We start from the raw sequence: 21,939 nt of genomic DNA, 5'->3' as shown, positions 1-21,939 counted from the left end.
ACAGAGTGAATGTTATGTTTCCTGGCAGAAAAACTAAGTCCATTTAGGCCAATTAAAATTAATTGATAGATTTTCATCCCCGCCCGCCCCTCTGAAATCGTCCCGCCCCGATTTTTTTTATTTTGGAAAAATTACGATTTCCGGATTTTGTTCATGTCTGTTACCGGTAAACATCGATATGTTCGTTTCATTCAAAACTTCCTGTTTCATATTTCGGTTTTGTATTTCTTCGAGTTATCTAACGAAAATGATTAAGTCAACATATTCTGCAGCTCTATGATGTCAACATCATGTACCGAGAATAGATATTGTTTACGAGAAGGGCATGAAATATTCAGGTTTATACGAGTTGAACGCTGTGTCCTAGAACGCAAATCGCGATATGTCACATTAGAAAACCGTTTTTTTTTTTTATTTAGGCCAGGATTTTTTAATTTGTTGGTTTACGGATCCGCCGACCCGATTTTGCCGATTCCTAGAATAAAAATAAAATTGACTTTTCATGCTTTTTTATTCCCGCCGACCCAAACAAATACATTATCCCTGAAAAATAATTAAATGATTCTTTTTTTATGAAATGAAATGCATGAATCACTAACAAAATTGATAACATTCTCTGTTGTGAAAAAATGAAACTTCCAGTTTACGTTTCTAAAAATAGACAAATCAATTATAACTGACCTTGAAATGTCGTTTACGCAAATAATTTTGCGGAACGAAATCTGTGTTTAAAACCCATTACACAATAAGTTTGTTTCCCTTATTTGTCATCAGTCTGTAAGATACATAATCTCATAGAAATAGACTTGTCCAAATGTGGACAGGTGGAAAGCACCTTGGAAGTAAAAGTTCTGAATATCAACAAGTCATTTAGAATTTTCTTGTTTCATGGATAATAAAAAAAAAATATCGTCCATTTGGATAAAAAACGGGAATGCATGACACTAGATTATAAACCCGATATTCTCGTTTTTTCCGTGGACGAGTCTATTACGTTTTTGACATGTGTGTTGAAACATATTTTCGTACGACGTTTTTTACATTTTTTTTCTTTATCAGTTTTCGTTTTTGAAGATCATTACTCACCAAGTTTTCTGGAATTGATTAAGAGCTACGCGAATTTGTTTTTCTTGTTTGTGAAAAGACGATTTAATTTCGTCTTTGTCTGTGAACACCCCCCTTTTTTACGGCAAATCATTAGACAATGTCATGCGATATTTATGACAGCTGAGCAAGAATATTTCATCGAACTAAAATTTGAAATGATGACAAAATAGCATAAAAAACATTTTGTTAGAATGGTGAAATGTATATTTATTTTGCATTTTTTTTTCTGTCTTGAAAGATATTTTTTTTCTTTTTTTTCCCGACCGACCGACCCGACTTTTTCATGGGGAAAATCCGTAAACCAACAAATTAAAAAACCGTGGCCTTATGATCATTTATACAATGACTTTGTGTCAGGAAATTTGGACTATGAATTCAACGATATCGAAAGCGCAAGAATCGTTGAACACATTGGTACAAAAAACATGTCGGGATTATAGAAATTATAAGGAATTGACACCAGCACGAACTTGTTAGATTGATGACCGTATATTGAGCTAAAACAAGGGTCGAAAAACATTAATATTATAGCAATTCCTTAGACTTTAATACCCATGGCTGTTGTTTTTTGTTGACAAACAGCAAACACCATCTGTCCCAATACCCTCAATATAGTCATTAAACAACAACTTCTTTTTAGTTCAGTTCATGTTTTACATCATAATTGTATTTGCATCTTGCTTTAGCACCAACCCTACTGCTTTCAACATTGTTGGAGTTTTCATTAAATTCTGTACTCATAATACTTGTATTGCATATATTTGTACAAGTTTACTTAATTTTATGGGAACTTCAAACCATCGCTTAGAAAGCAAAATAAATTTGGTGTAGGAATAGTCCAACTGAAGAGAGCATTAATTTTCTCCATGTTTTTGATGTTTACTATAGATAGGTTTTTATACGACCGCAAATTTTGAAAAAATTTTCGTCGTATATTGCTATCACGTTGGCGTCGGCGTCGTCGTCGTCGTCGTCGTCGTCGTCCGGCGTCCGAATACTTTTAGTAAAAGTGAATGGAAATCTATGAAATTTTAACACAAGGTTTATGACCACAAAAGGAAGGTTGGTATTGATTTTGGGAGTTTTGGTCCCAACATTTTAGGAATTAGGGGCCAAAAAGGGCCCAAATAAGCATTTTCTTGGTTTTCGCACTATAACTTTAGTTTAAGTTAATAGAAATCTATGAAATTTTGACACAAGGTTTATGACCACAAAAGAACGGTTGGGATTGATTTTGGGAGTTTTGGTCTCAACAGTTTAGGAATTAGGGGCCAAAAAAGGGCCCAAATAAGCATTATTCTTGGTTTTCGCACAATAACATTAGTTTAAGTAAATAGAAATCAATGAAATTTAAACACAATGTTAATGACTACAAAAGGAAGGTTGGTATTGATTTTGGGAGTTTAGGTCCCAACAGTTTAGGAATTAGGGGCCAAAAAGGGACCCAAATAAGCATTTTTCTTGGTTTTCGCACCATAACGTTAGTATAAGTAAATAGAAATCTATGAAATTTAAACACAAGGTTTATGACCATAAAAGAAAGGTTGGGTTTGATTTTGGGAGTTTTGGTCCCAACATAATAAGGGGCCGAAAGGGTCCAAAATTAAACTTTTGTTTGATTTCATCAAAATTGAATAATTGGGGTTCTTTGATATGCTGAATCTAACTGTCATGACTGTGTATGTAGATTCTTAACTTTTGGTCCCGTTTTCAAATTGGTCTACATTAAGGTCCAAAGGGTCCAAAATTTAACTTAGTTTGATTTTGACAAAAAATGAATCAGTTAGGTTCTTTGATATGCTGAATCTAAAAATGTACTTAGATTCTTGATTATTGGCCCAGTTTTCAAGTTGGTCCAAATCGGGGTCCAAAATTAAACTTTGTTTGATTTCATCAAAAATTGAATAAATGGGGTTCTTTGATATACCAAATCTAACTGTGTATGTAGATTCTTCATTTTTGGTCCTGTTTTCAAATTGGTCTACACTAAAGTCCAAAGGGTCCAAAATTAAACTTAGTCTGATTTTAACAAAAATTGAAATCTTGAAGTTCTTTGATATGCTGAATCCAAAAATGTACTTAGATTTTTTATTATGGGCCCAGTTTTCAAGTTGGTCCAAATCAGGATCTAAAATTATTATATTAAGTATTGTGCAATAGCAAGTCTTTTCAATTGCACAGTATTGCGCAATGGCAAGAAATATCTAATTGCACAATATTGTGAAATATCAAATTTTTTTTTAATTAGAGTTATCTTTCTTTGTCCAGAATAGTAAGCAAGAAATATCTAATTGCAAAATATTGTGCAATAGCAAGATTTTTTTTTAATTGGAGTTATCTTTCTTTGTCCAGAATCAACTTAAATCTTTGTTATATACAATATACAATGTATATTCACTTTTTACTACCAACTGATAAATTAAAATAATCTTTACCATTCAGTGATAACAAGCAGTTTTTTTACATCTTAATATTTTATGATGTATTTAAATGAGTAGTTATTGTTGCAAACTCCATTAGAAATTTTAATTGAGATTAGTTTTGGAATAAGGGAAAGGGGGATGTGATTAAAAAAATTGGGTTCAATTTTTCTCATTTGAAATTTCATAAATAAAAAAGAAAATTTCTTCAAACATTTTTTTGAGAGGATTAATATTCAACAGCATAGTGAATTGCTCTAAGAGAAACAAAAATTTTAAGTTCATTAGAACACATTCATTCTGTGTCAGAAACCTATGCTGTGTCAACTATTTAATCACAATCCAAATTTAGAGCTGAATCCAGCTTGAATGTTGTGTCCATACTTGCCCTAACCGTTCAGGGTTCAACCTCTGCGGTCGTATAAAGCTACGCCCTGCGGAGCATCTGGTTAAAGTAGCAATTACATGTAAAACAGTCAATTGTGGTTGCCAGTATCAGAGATATTTATTTTTAAAGAGTTTGAAAATTTATGAACGATTCCTTATATATATATATACATGTATATACAATATACATGATATATTAGCTTATGTTACACTTGTTTATACCCCTGCGGTATAAAGAACTCGTCACTAGAAGGTTTCTTATGAAATAAAATTTAAAAAATAAAATCCTCCCACCCGCCCCATTTTTTTCAAAAATTTGGATGAAAATCTACTAATTAATTTTAGTTGGCCTTATAAGTAAAAAACAGAATTTCTTTTTTACAAAATTACTTCTGGATACTATCTTATGATCATACACAAACTTCTGTACAAGTTTGGTAGAAAACCAGGTTAGTTTAAAGTCATAAGAAACCTCAAATTAAAAAAAAAATATGCATATGTTTTTTAATAACTAAATGGATAGTTTTCATTATACAACTTATGTACATATACTTTTTCTGAGGAAAATTCTTTAATTTGTCCACATTTAGAAGAATTTTACTTATTTTTAATTGCCTCCTTCCAGGAAGCTATTCGCCGACATATTTTCCGTATTCATAGTGACCTGAGTGTAACCCTCCTCGTAAAAATCCGGTGATCGCAATACGCATGGATCTGTCATTAAAATAAACAATTATATGATTGTACATGTTAAACACGTGCTCAATACCCATGCTTTTTGTTATTTGTTTACTATAAGGTGACAATCTGTAAACTTCGGCTTCAAAACATGGCATTTAATGAGCAGCCATATTTGTTAAATCATAACAGAAAAAGAGAAAAAAAATGACGATTATACGATATACTTGCGTAAAAAATGAGAAAATCGTACAGAGGACTAAGTTTATAGTTTATGATATATACATGCATTGGTTCAAGAATTGGATAAACATTATTTTTCACCACTCACTCGTTTCTTATGACTTTAAGAAAGTTATGAAAAGTTCAAAAACTTTTAATCACAGAGTGAATTTTTGTGAATGCCACCGCCGTTTTTTTTATTTGGAAATCTTACTATAGTGTTAAATGCAGTACATGTATCAAGATATCAACATGCAGTTTTTGTATATCATATACCTAAGTAACAGACATTTTGATATTGAGAAAAAATCAGATTAACAAAATAAGTACTCACGTTGTGTATGTGCTTTTCCAATTTCATATTTGTCTTTAATTGTGTCTGTCGTTTCCTAAAAATGTGATATGTATGGTTATCCAGTCGAATAACACAAAAGACTCAATAATTAACTTTCAAACCATAGATAAATCTTGGAGCATGCAGGGAAATTTGCACAGGGTCATATTTTTGAATTTCTTAGGGAGCTACCATTTAATTTTTATGGGGGGGGCTAGGATGAAATTTGAAAAAAATAGGCAGGACAGGAGTTTTGAGTAAAAAAAAAAGGCAGGATGAGACACTTGCAAAAAAAAAAAGTCAGGATAAACTTAAAAAAAAAGGCACGACCGAACAGAGTGAAAAATAAAAAGGCAGGACAGAGATTACAGCTAAAAAAAAATGCAGGACAAAATTTTTCCTCCTAGCCCCCCCCCCCCCCCCCCCCCCCCCCCCCGAAAAATCAAATGGTAGCTCCCTTAGTTGCTTAAAAAAGCGAAAATTAAACAAACGTAAAAGCGAAAATTAAACAAATAAGGCCTTTAGTTTTCTCGTTTGAATTGTTTTACATTGCCATTGGGGCCTTTTATTGCTGACTATGCGGTATGGGCTTTGCTCATTGATGAAGGTTGTACGGTGACCTATAGTTGTTAATGTCTGTGTCATTTTGGTCTCTTGTGGATAGTTGTCTCATTGGCAATCATACCACATCTTCTTTTTTATATGTAAAAACTGAAATCCTTTAAAAGATGAGTGCTCAACCTTTTTAGATTTTTAACTTCCCAAGTCCTCTTAAAAGGCTTCAAATTGTAACTAGTAGTTGATACTTTTCAATATCTACATGTACAAAAAAGGTCAGCAACCCAACAACAAAATGATCAAAGAAGACTGCTATTTACTGATCATTTGGTAAACTAAAATCTATCTTTTGCTAGAAAAAACTTAAGGATGTATCCTTCTGACGTATAAGTTTCGTTGAAATCTCGTTCTGGAATTATTTCCAAAACATGTGATAAAAGTGGAAAATAGCAATGAATTTAATAAATATCATAATCGAACATAAAACTAAGCTTTGTGAAAAAAATGGGTATTTACAATCTGTAGCTTTTGAGTAATTAAATTTTCAAATTTTATTACCAATCAAGGCAGTCTTTTTAGCCAAAAATTTGAGAAAATAGGTGAGGGGTACAAAAAATGATTTTACAAGACACATGTACATCCCATATCACTTTTGTCTTTCAAATTTCTTAGTTATGTACTGTTTCAATCACTTATAAAAAAAAACTTGAGATCATATGCATTTTTTTCCTAAAACAGAGAAAAATCACAAATTTACAAAATTGACAGCACGGGAAATTTGCCATGAAAAAGCATTTAAGGTGAGAGGTACGTAAATGAACGCCTCTAGCGGAAAACGGGAAAATAGGCGTTTGTTGCTATGGGAGTTATCTCCCGTACACCATAAAAAACATTTTCAAGATGTCGGAATATATTAATAATGGTCAATTTGGTGGAAGAGTATTGAACGCATCTCATCAAAAATAAAGCTAAAATTGAATAATGTAAAATGAAATATCTTGTAACAGTTAAACAGTGCTTTCCTCCCATGAAAATGAAAGAAACTAGGCATGTCGTGATGGCCAAAGAGCGACTGAGTTGGGTTTACTCATACTAGCTGACCAACTTAAGCTTGGATATAACTTATGTTTCTACAAAACTGTTTAAAGTACAAGGAATGGGTCTCGGAAGTATTTTGTTTATACCTTGGGGTAACTGGCCATACATGAACTTACTATACACCGGTAATCGGCAAAGATCAGAGACTTAAAAAATCGGGAATGTTGATATGTGACGTAAAAACGAAATGTAGTATATTGACAAGAATATCATAAACACGTATACATGCATTACACACGTAAACTCCCACAATAACAAATTAAAGCTTACACTATATATTGTCATTTTATTTATTGAAATTCCATAGCAAACTTTGTCACGGACTGACATTTGCATTCAAAGAAATAAATTTTCCCAAAACAACTGTCTACATGAGTGAAAACGGGTAGGACGTATTCAATCCTCGACACAAAAAAAAGAAGTTATTACTAATATTTTTAATTTGATATTCCTGTTATAACTGTTATATAACCATTTTCTCATATAAATATAAACATAAATCTTTCTTTACAGTGCTTTCTTTCACGTCCGCGATATGGTCTATAAATAGAATTTGAAAATGAAAGTACTTAGTGCTATTAAAAAAAAATAATTCATATTTAGTAAAAATAAATATTGAAAAGCAAAAGAGTTTAATTGCTTTCTGTGCGACATGAAATTTGTAAAATATAATGTCGGAAATTACTTCAGACGGGTAAGCAAGAGAAAGTGACAATAAACTTGAACGAGAATCGTAATGACAAATGGTGATCAGACCTTCCGCATGAACAAACGGGAAACCCGAAGTAAAACTGTCTTTCAAAATGAACGAAAATTCAAAAGAAATGAATACACGTTGCTTTTCAGTCAATTTTAATTGAATGGAACATTGTGAATTACAAGGGAAAAATATAGATCCGCTGTCTCATTGAAAATTACGGCTTTACCGCCACTTCAAAAATAAAATAATTAGCAAAGTATATATATATTATACTGAAGATATAGAAATTTCTGCTTGCACCAATCAATTCATTTTTAATTGCGCAAAATTTCGGAATTACAGTTATTTCGATTTCAGTTGATACTGTTTATTTACATGTGCAAATGCTGCTATAAAAATTTAGAGTTAGAGTTTTTATTTTTGCTTCAAGTATTTCTTCTCAATTTTTCGCAAAACTTGCAAAAAATTCTAAAGTACGAACAGGAATATTGTTGGCATAAATCACGAGGTCCATAATGCTGTTGGCGATTTCCAATCTCTGCAACATTTAAAACATACGTTAAAATCCCTCGAAGACGGTTCTTCAAAATCACATGCAGCTTTTCTATTCAGTATATTGTCAGCTTGATCATTACATCTCCTTTCGTGTCATATTAACACACTACTTAAGTTTGCAAATGACCAGTACTATTTGGATCGAAGTATGTGTTCATGTTTATTTTATGTTCTCGTGTCATTGAACCATAATTTTATATATTTTATATGCATGACCTCCTGCAACTATCGGAGGATTAAAAGTTAAATGTTGTGACTTTTTTATGCACACGTCGTAGCGGAGAGGGCACTACTTTTAAAACTTGTCTGTCTGTCCAAAATTGGTTTCCGTTCTCTAACTTTAGTTTGCCTCCAACAAATGTAAGAAGTCTTAAAAACAAATCACAGATCTAGTTTAAATTTTGGTGGCGTCACTTTTAAAGTTTCTTAGTAATATCACTTTATAACATCATATGCAAGCGGGCGCATCATCTTTGTCCCATAGACTCATTTCCCCATTTATTTACCATTGTTTGTCTTTTGGCCGTTTTTCGTTTTTTCACATGACATTGTCAGTATGTTTTCGACTTATAAGTTTCAATTTCCCGTTGCGCGGTATATTTCGCCTCCAATATTGTGAAGCAGCAAAATTGTGGTCGAATATGTGAACATTGAATGTATCTCGTCATTCGGAGAATCTATTTTAATGATAGATCTTTTATCGTTTCTGTTCAATAAGTTTATAAACATATGTCCTTAAACATTTTGTTTTTAATCATTCCAGAAATACGTTATAAATACTTAAGACCTCGTATAATCACTGAAAATACAATAATAGGTAATCAATCCTTTTTCCAGGTAGGATAATATGCTCTATAGCGCATTTGAATAATCAAACAAATTATAATGAGGCAGTCGTTGTCTTTACAATTCTGCTGAAATAGCCTTGACGTTGCATAATCCTTTCGGCGACGTCATGATTTTTCTCTCTTTTCCCGTCAACAACACCCTTTCAACGGCTGATATATGAAAGAGGAGTTCGGTAACCCCATAAAATTATATATCAAAAGAAAGGAAAATAATACCTTAAAAACATTTGATTTTTATAGAAAAATCGTAGGATTGGTTTAAACTGCAGAATAAATAAAGCTTGAAATTTCTTATTTTGGGTTCAAATTTGACGTTATGTCTATGTACTTTATGTTGTTTCATTTCCATTTTCAAATGCCTGGAACTCGGAAATTAGATCGGTGACCAACTTAATTTTTTTCGATTTTTCAATATCTTTTAATAAGTTCTACGTGCATACAATTTCTTTTAAAAATCGCAGGACAAGCCATTTACGTACCTGTTACCTTAAATAAGACAAAACTTTCTTATATCAACACCTACCTATAGTTTTTTTAAGTTAAATTTATTCAAATTGGTCCATTTCATCTTTATTGAAAAGATGAAAAAAGTTTAATTGTGGAACTGAGATTTTTTTCATAATAAAGTGTACATCCTTAATTAGTTGGACTTTTGAAAGGATGAGGTAAAGACATTATTCCCTCTTCTTACTTTAAATGTGTCTAGCACTGTAAACAAAGATTTTCTGAATTCTGTTACTCCATTTTTGAATGGTGTCTTTTCTTCTGGGAAAACTTGAACTTCGTATCTATCTTCAGGGTTATCATAGATTGGTAACTGTAATAGAAATATTTTCATTGTATAATGTGGATTCAATTATTTTCATGTGTACCAAATTACATGGATTGATGAAAAATTAAATTAAATATTTGTGGATATTTGTTTTCATGGGCTTGCCAAAGTCTGCATGTAATTTATAAGCAACCAGAAAATTTGTACTAAGTCAAACATTGAAAATCGTGGTTCACTTATACCCCGGTAATACACCAAAAATTGGTATCCATCAATTATCATTATAGTGAACAAACAGTATAAAAAGTTCAATATTTCATATTCACAAATTATTGCGTGCATTTATTAGCGATTTTTTAAGAATTGACAAAAATGTTAGGGCAATTACAGCAATTTCAATAAAATCTGCATACAGATAAATGTTCATGTATCAGATATAAGAATGAGTTCTAATTATTGCTATTATCAGGAAGTCATGTTTTTTGATGCATAAACAAAAACTTTGCAAAATTTTATAGTCTCTCTTGTGAAGAATTGTCTCATTGGCAATAATACCACATCTTCTTTTTTTAAAGTATACAAAATCGTAACTTCTCTGGTGCCACTGGAAAAGTGCAGTTCTAAACTGTGTTGATAGCTTCTGCATTTGACTCACAGTGAGTCCGAACTTTTCCTTTTCTTTTTGAAGTCTTGCACTCTTTGTTTTGTTTTTGTATATTTCACAACTGGAAGTTTTTAACGACCTTGACTAGCTATACAGCCCTTGCACAGTCGGTCATTGTATATTTGTTCATACCTCTGAAACTTTTACTTTCTTTGATTCTGTTTCATTCTCTGCAAAAACCATTTGGAACACCATTGTATCTATTTTTTGCCTAAAATACATAGAACTATTTGGTTAACATGGTTAAGGCAAAGTATACATAATAGTGCTATAATTTCCACTGCATCTTTAAAAAAATGAGAAAATGTAACTTACATACAAGTTTACAATCATTTAAATCTCTGTAAAAAATGTCTAGAAATGTCTAGAATGTATGTGAAGAGCAGCAAAAAATAACCATTGATTTACCTTAAAACGCATTCTTTTTTCCTGGAAAATATCTTAACAGAATTTTGATTAAAAGAGCATTAGCTACATATTTCGACAATCAAATCAAATATTTTTATTTTTATTTGTTTCAAATGGATCATCAGTCCGAGATTACTCCGACGTCCAACAGCTTTGTAACAAAGTTTGTCAGGCACAGCATCATTCATATTAGAAAATGAGATGTCTTGAAAGATTACTCTGCACAGGCTGTGAATGGTTGTTTTCCCCGACAAGCTGGCACTTGTATGTCTGGCAAAACAGCCATTGGACATGCAAGTAATCAAAGACTACCAACCAGGATGTCTGTCAGCACGTACTGTAACTGGATGAGCTACATTAAGTGGGTCTCATTGGGGTATAAGCATGACGTGGGATGGCTGATTTTTAGTAACTTACTTACTTACTTACTTACTTACTTACTGCCCGGTATGCCATCGGCATGTAGGGCAGCAACAAAGGTTCTCCATTTCTGTCTGTCTTTGGCCATCTTTTCTACTGTTCCCCATGTTTTGTTCATGGTTTTCAGTTCTCCTTCTACAGTACGCCTCCATGTGTTTTTTGGTCTTCCTCGCTTACGCCTTCCTTCTGGAGTCCAATGTAATGCTGTTCTAGTGATGGAATTACTATCTCTTCTGATGACATGTCCAATCCATTTCCAACGCCTTTTCACTAATATTGTACCCATGCTATTTTGCTGACACTGGTTTAGAAGATCTTCATTAGATATTTTGTTTGGCCAGAAAATGCGCAGGATTCTTCTTAAGCTTTTGGTATGGAAAACCGACAGTTTGTTTTGATCGACCTCTGTCATCCTCCAGCATTCTGATCCATATAACAGAGTAGATAGTACACAACTCTGGTACAGTTTTAGTTTGGTCTTCTTACTATACTGGGATGATTTCCATACATTGTTAAGTGATCTAAATATATTCCTGGCTTTGTTCAATCTGTTCATTATGTCATTTCCTGCACCTCCATCGTTTCTTATTGTACTTCCTAGGTATGTAAATGTTTCTGTGATGGGGAGATCTTTTCCATCTACTAGGATAGGAGTTGGGTTATTGATGTTAAGCGTCATGACTTCAGTTTTGGTTTGGCTGATTTTAAGTCCAACTTGACTAGCAAAAGCGTTAAGGCGGTTTGTCTTCTCTTGTAAATGGTGGTGGGTATGAGATAGAAGAGCAAGATCATCAGCAAAATCAAGATCTTCTAATGTTGCTGAAAGGTTCCATCTTATTCCTCTTGGAGAATCTTCCGTTGTTTTTCTCATTACCCAGTCAATGACGACATTGAAAAGAAGGGAAGACATCACACAGCCTTGTCTAACTCCTGTTTTTACCTCAAACCAGATGTTGCTTTGCCCTACACTGCAAGTGAAATTGTTGTAGAAACTTTTAATGAGCTCAATTATTTCTTTTGGAATTCCATATGATCTGAGTATTCGCCACAAGGTCTTTCTGTTGATACTGTCAAAAGCCTTCTGAAAATCCACAAAGTTGATGTAAAGCTGCCTTTGCCATTCTGTACATTGTTCAATGATGTTGCGTAAAGCAAAGATTTGATCTATGCATCCTCTACCTTTACGGAATCCTGCTTGTTCCTCTCTTAGCTGTTTATCAACTGCATCTATTATTCTTTGGATAATAATTTTGGCCATGATCTTACTTGGGATTGACAATAGAGTTATACCTCGCCAGTTGTTGCAATCACTTAGAGCTCCTTTCTTTGCTAACTTTATTATTATGCCTTTTGTCCAATCGTCAGGTATAATTTTTCCTTTCCATATTGAAGTAAATAGAGATTGAAGAATTTCAGCTGCAAGTTCTGGGTCGACTTTGAAAAGTTCTGCATTTAGATTGTCCTGCCCTGGTGATTTCCCATTTTTTAATGCTTTTATTGCTGTTATTATTTCCTGTCTTTCTGGTAAGTTGGTATTTATTTCCAAATCTTCAAGTGCCTCAATTATAATTGCTTCTTCATCTGGAGCTGGTCTGTTGAGTACTTCTTGAAAGTGTTCTGCCCATCTGGCTTTTTGCTCGTTTTCTGTTGTCAATAGCCTTCCATTTTTGTCTTTTATATGGACATCATTATTGCTTCGAAATTTACCACAGATTTCTCTTGTTATCTTGTAAATTTTTCCCTGTTCACCCTTTTCAGCTGCTTCTTCTGCTTGTTTAGCAAGGTCTTCCATGTAAGCTCTTTTGTCTGCTCTAGCCATTCGCTTAACATTTTTGTCTAAAACTCTATAGGCTGCTTTGTGTCTCTCTTGTAGCCTTTCTGATTTTGTGTCCAGTATTTTCTTATTCATATGGCGTCTTTCTTCTATAACCTTCCAAGTACCTGGTGTTATCCATTTCTTCATCTTTTTGCCCTGCTTAAAACCAAGACAGTCCTGGCTAGTTGTTTCATATATTGTTCTTATTTGATCCCATTTTGTGTTGACTTCTGTTGTTTCTGATGGAACTATGTCAGGATTATCTGTTAAAGCTTGAAACTTATTCTTCAATTGAAGGATGAATGCATTCTTTACTTTATGATCTTGTAGTTTTTCAATATCATAACGTGTAGGAACAAGTGTTTTACGTCCTGTACTTCTCAATTTCATTTTAATATTTGCAGTAACAAGGTGATGGTCACTGCCAACATCTGCTCCCCTCTTAACTTTGACATCTAGTAATGAACGTCTCCATGTACCATTTATCATAAGGTGGTCGATCTGGTTCTTATCCCTTCCATTTGGAGAACACCATGTTAACTTATGAATATCTTGATGTGGAAAGAGTGTTCCTCCTACAACCAGGTTGTATGCTGCACACAATTCTACTAATCTTTCTCCATTATCATTTATAGTACCACATCCATGTTCACCTATTATTCTGTCCATATCAGTGTTGTTGTTTCCCACTTTGGCATTCAAATCACCCATCACCACTAGAAGATCATGACGTGGTACTAATCTCACTTCTGCTTGAAGTTGCTCGTAAAAGGTGTCTTTTGCAGCTTCATCACTGTCATTTGTTGGTGCATAGCATTGTATAAGGGTCATGTTGGTGTGTACTCCTTTCAATTTTGCTGTTATCAGTCTACTATTAACAGGTTTCCATTCAATAAGTACCTTCTCAGTGCCTTTCTTGAGAATGATGGCTACTCCTTCAAAATGATGGTTGTCTTCTCTGCCTGAGTAAAGAACTGTTTCACCTGTGTCAGTTTTCATTTTACCAGAACCTGTCCATCTGCATTCACTGACTCCCAAAATGTGCAAGTTATATCGCCTCATTTCTGATGTGACCTGTGCGAGTTTTCCAGTTTCATACATAGTACGTACATTCCAGAATCCTATTCTGGTTTTTGCTTTAGCGCTCAGCACTTCATTCCTGCCAGTAGCTTCCTTGCGGCTTTCACCACTGGCAATCATACTATTTACTTGAAGGCCTATTCGTAAAGCGGTTGTGTTTGATTCCTTTGTTGCTGTTTCCGTAACTTTAATCTTTTTATAGGATAGGGTTGTTGGCCCTATGCCAAACCCCCTGCTTGGAGGGCCAGGGATTTTTCGTCGAGGTTTCCTTCCTTTAGATAAATTGCCTACCAAGGCTGACACGAACCATTATCTGCCCGTTTTTATTTTGGAGTTTCTTTCTCCTAGATAAATTACCTTCCTGGGTTAACGATTTTCATCTAACCGGCTATTTACCCATAGTTGGGGCAAGGTTAATGAGAGTAAGGGCGTGTCCACACGTCGGTGGGCCTACACTCTGCATCTTTAGGGCCCTTGCTGCTCCAAGATCCTCTACAGTAAAGCCTGAGATGCTAGACCCCAGTTACCATGTGCTGTCGCGGGGAGGCACTGTAGAAGTCTTGAGATTTTTAGTAAGGGAGCTACCATTTGATTTTTATGGGGGGGGGGGGGGGGGGGGCTAGGATGAAAAATTCTGTCCTGCATTTTTTTTTAGCTGTAATCTCTGTCCTGCCTTTTTATTTTTCACTCTGTTCGGTCCTGCCTTTTTTTTTTAGTTTATCCTGACTTTTTTTTCACCTAAGTTGTCGTCCTGACTTTTTTTTTTGCAAGTGTCTCATCCTGCCTTTTATTTTTTACTCAAAACTCCTGTCCTGCCTATTTTTTTCAAATTTCATCCTAGCCCCCCCCCCCCCCCCCCCCCCCCCCATAAAAATCAAATGGTAGCTCCCTAAGTGTGACATGTGAAAGTCAAATTATTGTGCTGTGAAAAAGGGATATGAAGTCTACATGTAACGAGACACGGGAAATTACATTTTTTTGAGCGGTTGCCAACTTATTACAATTGACATACTTGGGTAGGATTGCTACGGATGATTAGGACAACAAATGAAGGCGTGTTATACACCATGCAATGTAAAGATAAATCAATTTAGATTTACGATATAATGAGTTTTAGTGGGGTTGACAGGCTATAAAGCTGCATTAAACGGAATTTTATCACCGCATGACGTTTTTCTAAAATGCAAGTGAAGTACCTTGTGTTATATAAAGGTATATAGGGAAAAAATTCTGAGACAAGTGCCTGTGATACGAAGGTAGACCGGTAAAAATATAAATAGACTATCAAAATTGGAATCCTATGTAGAATTACAGAGTTTTTTGTCGTCGGCATTGACCAGGAAGACGTTTAGTAACTGTCTCTTATGTGTAATTTACTAATTACAAATGAATTACAAACGATTTCTTAAAGTTTTTGCTTGATATTTACAAATGTCACCTTGATTCATGGGCGCTGACATTTTATAAGGGAAATAACTCTTTACAGTACCGTGTTTCCTTCAATGAATTATAACGCAAAATATGCAGGATTTATAAAAATGTTATCTTCATTCAAATACTTGTTGCATAAAAAAGAAACTTACCATGTCTTCCATGCAAGAGGGTATAAAATGGGTCCTTTTGTATTTGTTTTTTTTATTTTATTTTCAGACCAATTTTCTCTATTTTAATTCTTTATACTTTTTGCCCATTTTTTTCTATTCTTTATACTATTTGCCCATTTCTTTCTATTCTTTATAAATTTTGCCCATTTTTCTCTTTTCCTTAAAGATAAGCGCCTCATCATTGGCTATTATTCATTTTTGGGGTCGATTTTCTCTTCTTAATATTTTTTGTCCATTATTCTCTATTCAGTTTGAACCCCCATCCACTCTCATGACAAGTATTAACATATAAACAAACTCCTAGTGTCTCAGATATATTTACTCACCTCAATGAAAATCTCTACAATAACAAAGGTAGAAAACCAGACTAGGCAAGACCCATCAGTGGCAAATATTACAACCACATCAAGATGTTATATATATAATATAGGGTTATTGCATGAATATTGGGGAATATCTCGAGTATAATTTTATATTGTACGAGCTTGCGAGTGCAATATATGTTCTACGAGGGACCATATTCCCCAATATTCATGCAATAACCCTTTTATTGTATATCATATATTTGAAAATAAAAATTGGTTTAAACTAAGAATTTGTCGTTGATGACGTCATGAATTTTAAAGATTTATTGCACTAGTTCAATATTAGAATTTATTGCACGCCAACTTTTGGTTACTTCCTGTGGGAAATATTATATTGCTATGCAATAAATAAAATATATTGCACTATACCTACACACTAAGACATATTTCTAACTTTCTAGTTTACAAGATAACAGTCATGTTCAGAAAGACTGTCACCATAGCTATGTACATAAGTCCAAATGAAGAAGACTAGTCTTTGTAATTACTTCAAGATGCTGAGTGATTGGGGAAAGAGGAGAAAAATCCTATACAAGTCAGTTTTACCCATGACTGTGTGCATTCAAAGCCTGCACCTCCGGATGTGGGATTTTCTCGCTGCGTTGAAGACCCATTGGGCTGTTGTGTGCTCTTTGGTGGAGTTGCTGTCCCTTGACATATTCCCCATTTCCATTTTTAATTTTATTGGTTTGTTTTCCTGTTTGAATGGTTTTAATACACTAGTCATTTTTGGGGTCCTTTATAGGTTGCTTTTCTGTTTGAGCCAAATCTCCATGCTGAAGGCTGTACTTTGACCTTTAATAGTTTAGTTTACAAATTGTGACTTGGATGGAGAGTTGTCTCATTGGCACTCATACCACATCTTATATCTATGCACTAACCGAATACTCAAATACAAAACTATCTAGGACAATCCCGGTTTTAAATTGCATTTTTAATCAAATCTTCTTTAGTCATCAGTGAACAAAAACACAAAGACATACTATTTTCATATGATTTAATTTGTTCTTTTTTGAGCATTCAATAAAATGACATATACATGTGACATGGAATGATTATGGACCATGTGACCTCTACAAACTACTGACCGTGTGACCTCTACACACTACTGACCTTGTGACCTGGTTTATTTTACAATGGGGTACCAGTCTTTCAAAAAAAAACTAGAGGCTCTAAAGAGCCTGTGTCGCTCACCTTGGTCTATGTGACTATTAAACAAAGGAAGCAGATGGATTCATGACAAAATTGTATTTTGGTGATGGTGATGTGTTTGTACATCTTACTTTACTGAACATCCTTGCAGCTTACAATTATCTCTATCTATAATGAACTTGGCCCAGTAGTTTCAGTGGAAAATTTTAGTAAAAATTTACAATTTTATAAAAATTGTTGAAAATTGACTATAAAGGACAATAACTCCTTAGGGGGTCAATTGACCATTTCGGTCATGTTGACTTATTTGTAAATCTTACTTTGCTGAACATTATTGCTGTTTACAGTTTATCTCTATCTATAATAGTATTCAAGACAATAACCAAAAACAGCAAAATTTCCTTAAAATTACCAATTCAGGGGCAGCAACCCAACAACGGGTTGTCCGATTCATTTGAAAATTTCGGGGCAGATAGATCTTGACCTGATAAACAGTTTAACCCCTGTCAGATTTGCTCTAAACGCTTTGGTTTTTGAGTTATAAGCCAAAAACTGCATTTTACCCCTATGTTCTATTTTTAGCCATGGCGGCCATCTTGGTTGGATGGCCAGGTCATCGGACACATTTTTTAAACTAGATACCCCAAAGATGATTGTGGATAAGTTTGGATTAATTTGGCCCATCAGTTTCAGAGGAGAAGATTTTTGTAAAAGATTACTAAGATTTACGAAAAATGGTTAAAAATTGACTATAAAGGGCAATAACTCCTATATGGGTCAACTGACCATTTCGGTCATGTTGACTTATTTGTAAATCTTACTTTGCTGAACATTATTGCTGTTTACAGTTTATTTCTATCTATAATAATTTTCAAGATAATAACCAAAAAACAGTAAAATTTCCTTAAAATTACCAATTCAGGGGCAGCAACCCAACAACGGGTTGTCCGATTTATCTGAAAATTTCAGGGCAGATAGATCTTGACCTGATAAACAATTTGACCCCCGTGTCAGATTTGCTCTAAAGACTTTGGTTTTTGAGTTATAAGCCAAAAGCTGCATTTTTCCCCTATGTTCTATTTTTAGCCATGGCGGCCATCTTGGTTGGATGGCCGGGTCATCAGACACATTTTTTAAACTAGATAACCAAAAGATGATTGTGGATAAGTTTGGATTAATTTGGCCCAGTAGTTTCAGAGGAGAAGATTTTTGTAAAAGATTACTAAGATTTACGAAAAATGGTTAAAAATTGACTATAAAGGGCAATAACTCCTATATTGGTCAACTGACCATTTCGGTCATGTTGACTTATTTGTAAATCTTACTTTGCTGAACATTATTGCTGTTTACAGTTTATTTCTATCTATAATAATTTTCAAGATAATAACCAAAAACAGTAAAATTTCCTTAAAATTACCAATTCAGGGGCAGCAACCCAACAACAGGTTGTCAGATTCATCTGAAAATTTCAGGGTAAATAGATCTTGACCTGATAAACAATTTTACCAATTGTCAGATTTGCTCTAAATGCTTTGGTTTTTAAGTTATAAGCCAAAAACTGCATTTTACCCCTATGTTCTATTTTTAGCCGTGGCGGCCATCTTGGTTGGTTGGCCGGGTCACCGGACACATTTTTTAAACTAGATACCCCAAAGATAATTGTGGCCAAGTTTGGATAAATTTTGCCTAGTAGTTTCAGAGGAGAAGATTTTTGTAAAAGATTACTAAGATTTACGAAAAATGGTTAAAAATTGACTATAAAGGGCAATAACTCCTATATGGGTCAACTGACCATTTCGGTCATGTTGACTTATTTGTAGATTTTATTTTGCTGAACATTATTGCTGTTTACAGTTTATCTCTATCTATAATAATATTCAAGATAATAACCATATAACGGCAAAATTTCCTTAAAATTGCCAATTCAGGGGCAGCAACCCAACAACCGGTTGTCCGATTCGTCTGAAAATTTCAGGGCAGATAGATCTTGACTTAATAAACAATTTAACCCCATGTCAGATTTGCTCTAAATGGTTCGGTTTCAGAGTTATAAGCCAAAAACTGCATTTTACCCCTATGTTCTATTTTTAGCCATGGCGGCCATCTTGGTTGGTTGGCCGGTTAACCGAACACATTTTTTAAACTAGATACCCCAATGATGATTGTGGCCAAGTTTGGTTAAATTTGGCCCAGTAGTTTCAGAGGAGAAGATTTTTGTAAAAGTTAACGACGCCAGACGACGGACGACAGACGACGGACGACGGACGCCAAGTGATGAGAAAAGCTCACTTGGCCCTTCGGGCCAGGTGAGCTAAAAATCAAAGCTTTGTTGTATTTTGGAATATTTTGGTGTCTCTGCAAAACATTTGGTGAATTTTATTAAAATTAAATGGGTATACCAATTTAAGTATTGTCAGTATTCTTGTATAGAAAGTTAAGAGAAAGAAACAGTAGAAGGACTCAGAAATATGAAGACAGTTTGGTGAGAGTGCATAAAGGTTAATGGAAAGCAGGGGAGGAAACTGGTGGAAAGGGAGATAATTTGGAATTATAGTATAACTAATCGCCGTATTTGAATATGAAAAAATAAGACAACGCGTGACCGAATGACGCATGGATTAAACGAGTGCGCAGCACGAGTTTAATCCATAGCGGCGTTCGGTCACAAGTTGTCTTATTTTTGATATTCAAATACGGCTATTAGTTATACTTTTTATTACATGGTCAAATGGCTTTTTTTTATGAAATTAATGTAGAAAATGTAAGGGACTATATGTTTTTCCTACGCATTTACAATTTGTTTTGATCCGACGTTATCGACGTCTTGACAACGCCTATTGTTGTATGACGTCAGAGAGTGAAATAACCACGTTTATTTCACATGTGAAATTATCGGTTTTTATTTAACTGGGAAATCAATGTAATTTATTGCAACCTATGTAATAATAATTGGTTATTAATTTATTGTTGGTTGCTTAATGGCAAGTGGCAAATAATTAGGATGATTGACCCCTTGTAAAAACTTGCATTACTCTGTGTGAATGAAAGAATCTTTTCAAACCTTCCATTTACACATGACACACAAGGTGCTTTTTAATAAAAATCACTTTTATGGGTTATTTTTCACACTGACACAGTGAATTTAAGAGTGCATTGGTAATTCATACTTAATATCTCTCAAATAATTTCTATATGTGGTTGTAAATAGGAGTGTTATCAATACAAATCAAAAGCAATTACCAAAGTGATTGACTTAACACAAACACAAATGATAATTTTGACTGAATCTACATGTGTGTACTTTTGAACTTTGATTTTTTTGGAAAGACTGGCAATCCCTTCTTTATTTGTGACATTAATTGAAAATACTGATACTTAATGGATATTTTTTTTATCATTTAGAAAAAATCTTTAAAACAAAAATGTTATGATTTAACTTTTCTATGTAGAGTTTACATAATAATCATATGAACAATTTTATGTAATTAATTTTACACATCTTTACAACAGTAACTTAAAGGTGTAGACCTTATTTCAGGGAGATAACTCTTTAAATCAGTAATGCGTTTGTTTAAGTCAAGTTTCATCAATATGTTATAAGCATTTACCTGAAACAGATTGGAAATAATCTATGTAACCTAGATTCTTAGAATATACTTATGAAAATGGTTGACATAAACATACTGACAATTTTAAGAGTTATTTCCCTTAACTAAGGTCTACCTCCTTAAATTTGTTAAACAATTTGTTTTGATAGAAGTTAGTACAATGCTGATTTCTGAAATGACAAAAAAACATGATAAAATATTTATATACAACAAAAATTTATAGTCGATATATTTGAGTGTGTACATAGAACAATAACGTTAAGTTTGCTCAGTAGACCGTAAAATCTTTTTCCCCTTTGTTGAAAGAGTAATGATAATATAAAATTTCAATCCTAGTATCTATGATGATTTTATTTCATTAGCCAATCAAATTGAAGGACAGGTAACACACGGGGTGGTTGATACCAGTTGACTAGTTTGTTACCTATTTTTAAAACAAAAGGTGATAAATAATTACATTCTACACAAAGCTTATGTTTTATTATTGTAAAACACACTCAAATAAATCAGTTATAATAATGGCAGCTGAAATCCATTGCATTGGTATACACTGACTCATCACAACAGATGTCAATACTCATGATGTCAAAGTCTAAATATGAGGGGCTGTAGGAGGGTTCAATACTCATGATGTCAAAGTCTAAATATGAGGGGCTGTAGGAGGGTTCAATACTCATGATGTCAAAGTCTAAATATGAGGGGCTGTAGGAGGGTTCAATACTCATGATGTCAAAGTCTACATATGAGGGGCTGTAGGAGGGTTCAATACTCATGATGTCATAGTCTAAATATGTGGGGCTGTAGGGGCTGTATTCTCCAATTGGACATTTTGTTATGTCAATTTTCTCTATTCTTTAATTTTTCATGGTATTTTTTTCCCCTTTTAATTTTTTGCGATTTCTTCTTTGTTTTTTTATATTTTATACCCACTTTTCAATAATCTATATATTTTCAGCCCATTATTCTCTATTTTGAAAACCACATCAAGACCTAATTTGGATTATAAGACAAAACAATACTACAGATTGCTTGAATATTGAACAAAACCACTGTTGTGATGATAATGATAAAATACCCTACTGTTGCATTGATAATATAATAAATTGCATTGATTTAAACTCAAATAACATATTAATACACATA

General features: G+C 33.7%; 2 protein-coding genes across 2 annotated transcripts in view; both read right to left on the bottom strand.

Moving 5' to 3' along the window:
* LOC139499020 (MICOS complex subunit MIC27-like) overlaps positions 1-15,402 on the bottom strand; it is a 28,452-nt gene extending 13,050 nt beyond the window's left edge. The window contains exons 1-4 of the mRNA XM_071287685.1: positions 15,380-15,402; positions 10,476-10,554; positions 9,599-9,724; positions 5,149-5,203 (exon numbers count right to left, since the gene is read on the bottom strand). Of these exons, the coding sequence (XP_071143786.1) occupies positions 5,149-5,203; positions 9,599-9,724; positions 10,476-10,538 (244 nt within the window). The 5' untranslated portion in view covers positions 10,539-10,554; positions 15,380-15,402. The remainder of the gene's footprint in view (positions 1-5,148; positions 5,204-9,598; positions 9,725-10,475; positions 10,555-15,379) is intronic.
* LOC139499018 (phosphatidylinositol 4-kinase beta-like) overlaps positions 1-21,939 on the bottom strand; it is a 140,408-nt gene that overhangs the window by 96,902 nt on the left and 21,567 nt on the right. The gene's annotated exons all lie outside the window — the stretch shown is intronic.

The sequence above is a fragment of the Mytilus edulis genome, chromosome 12, assembly GCF_963676685.1.
Source record: "Mytilus edulis chromosome 12, xbMytEdul2.2, whole genome shotgun sequence".
NCBI lineage: Eukaryota > Metazoa > Mollusca > Bivalvia > Mytilida > Mytilidae > Mytilus > Mytilus edulis.
The sequence above is the reverse complement of the archived record's forward strand: the minus strand, read 5'-3'. Positions and strand labels throughout refer to the sequence as shown.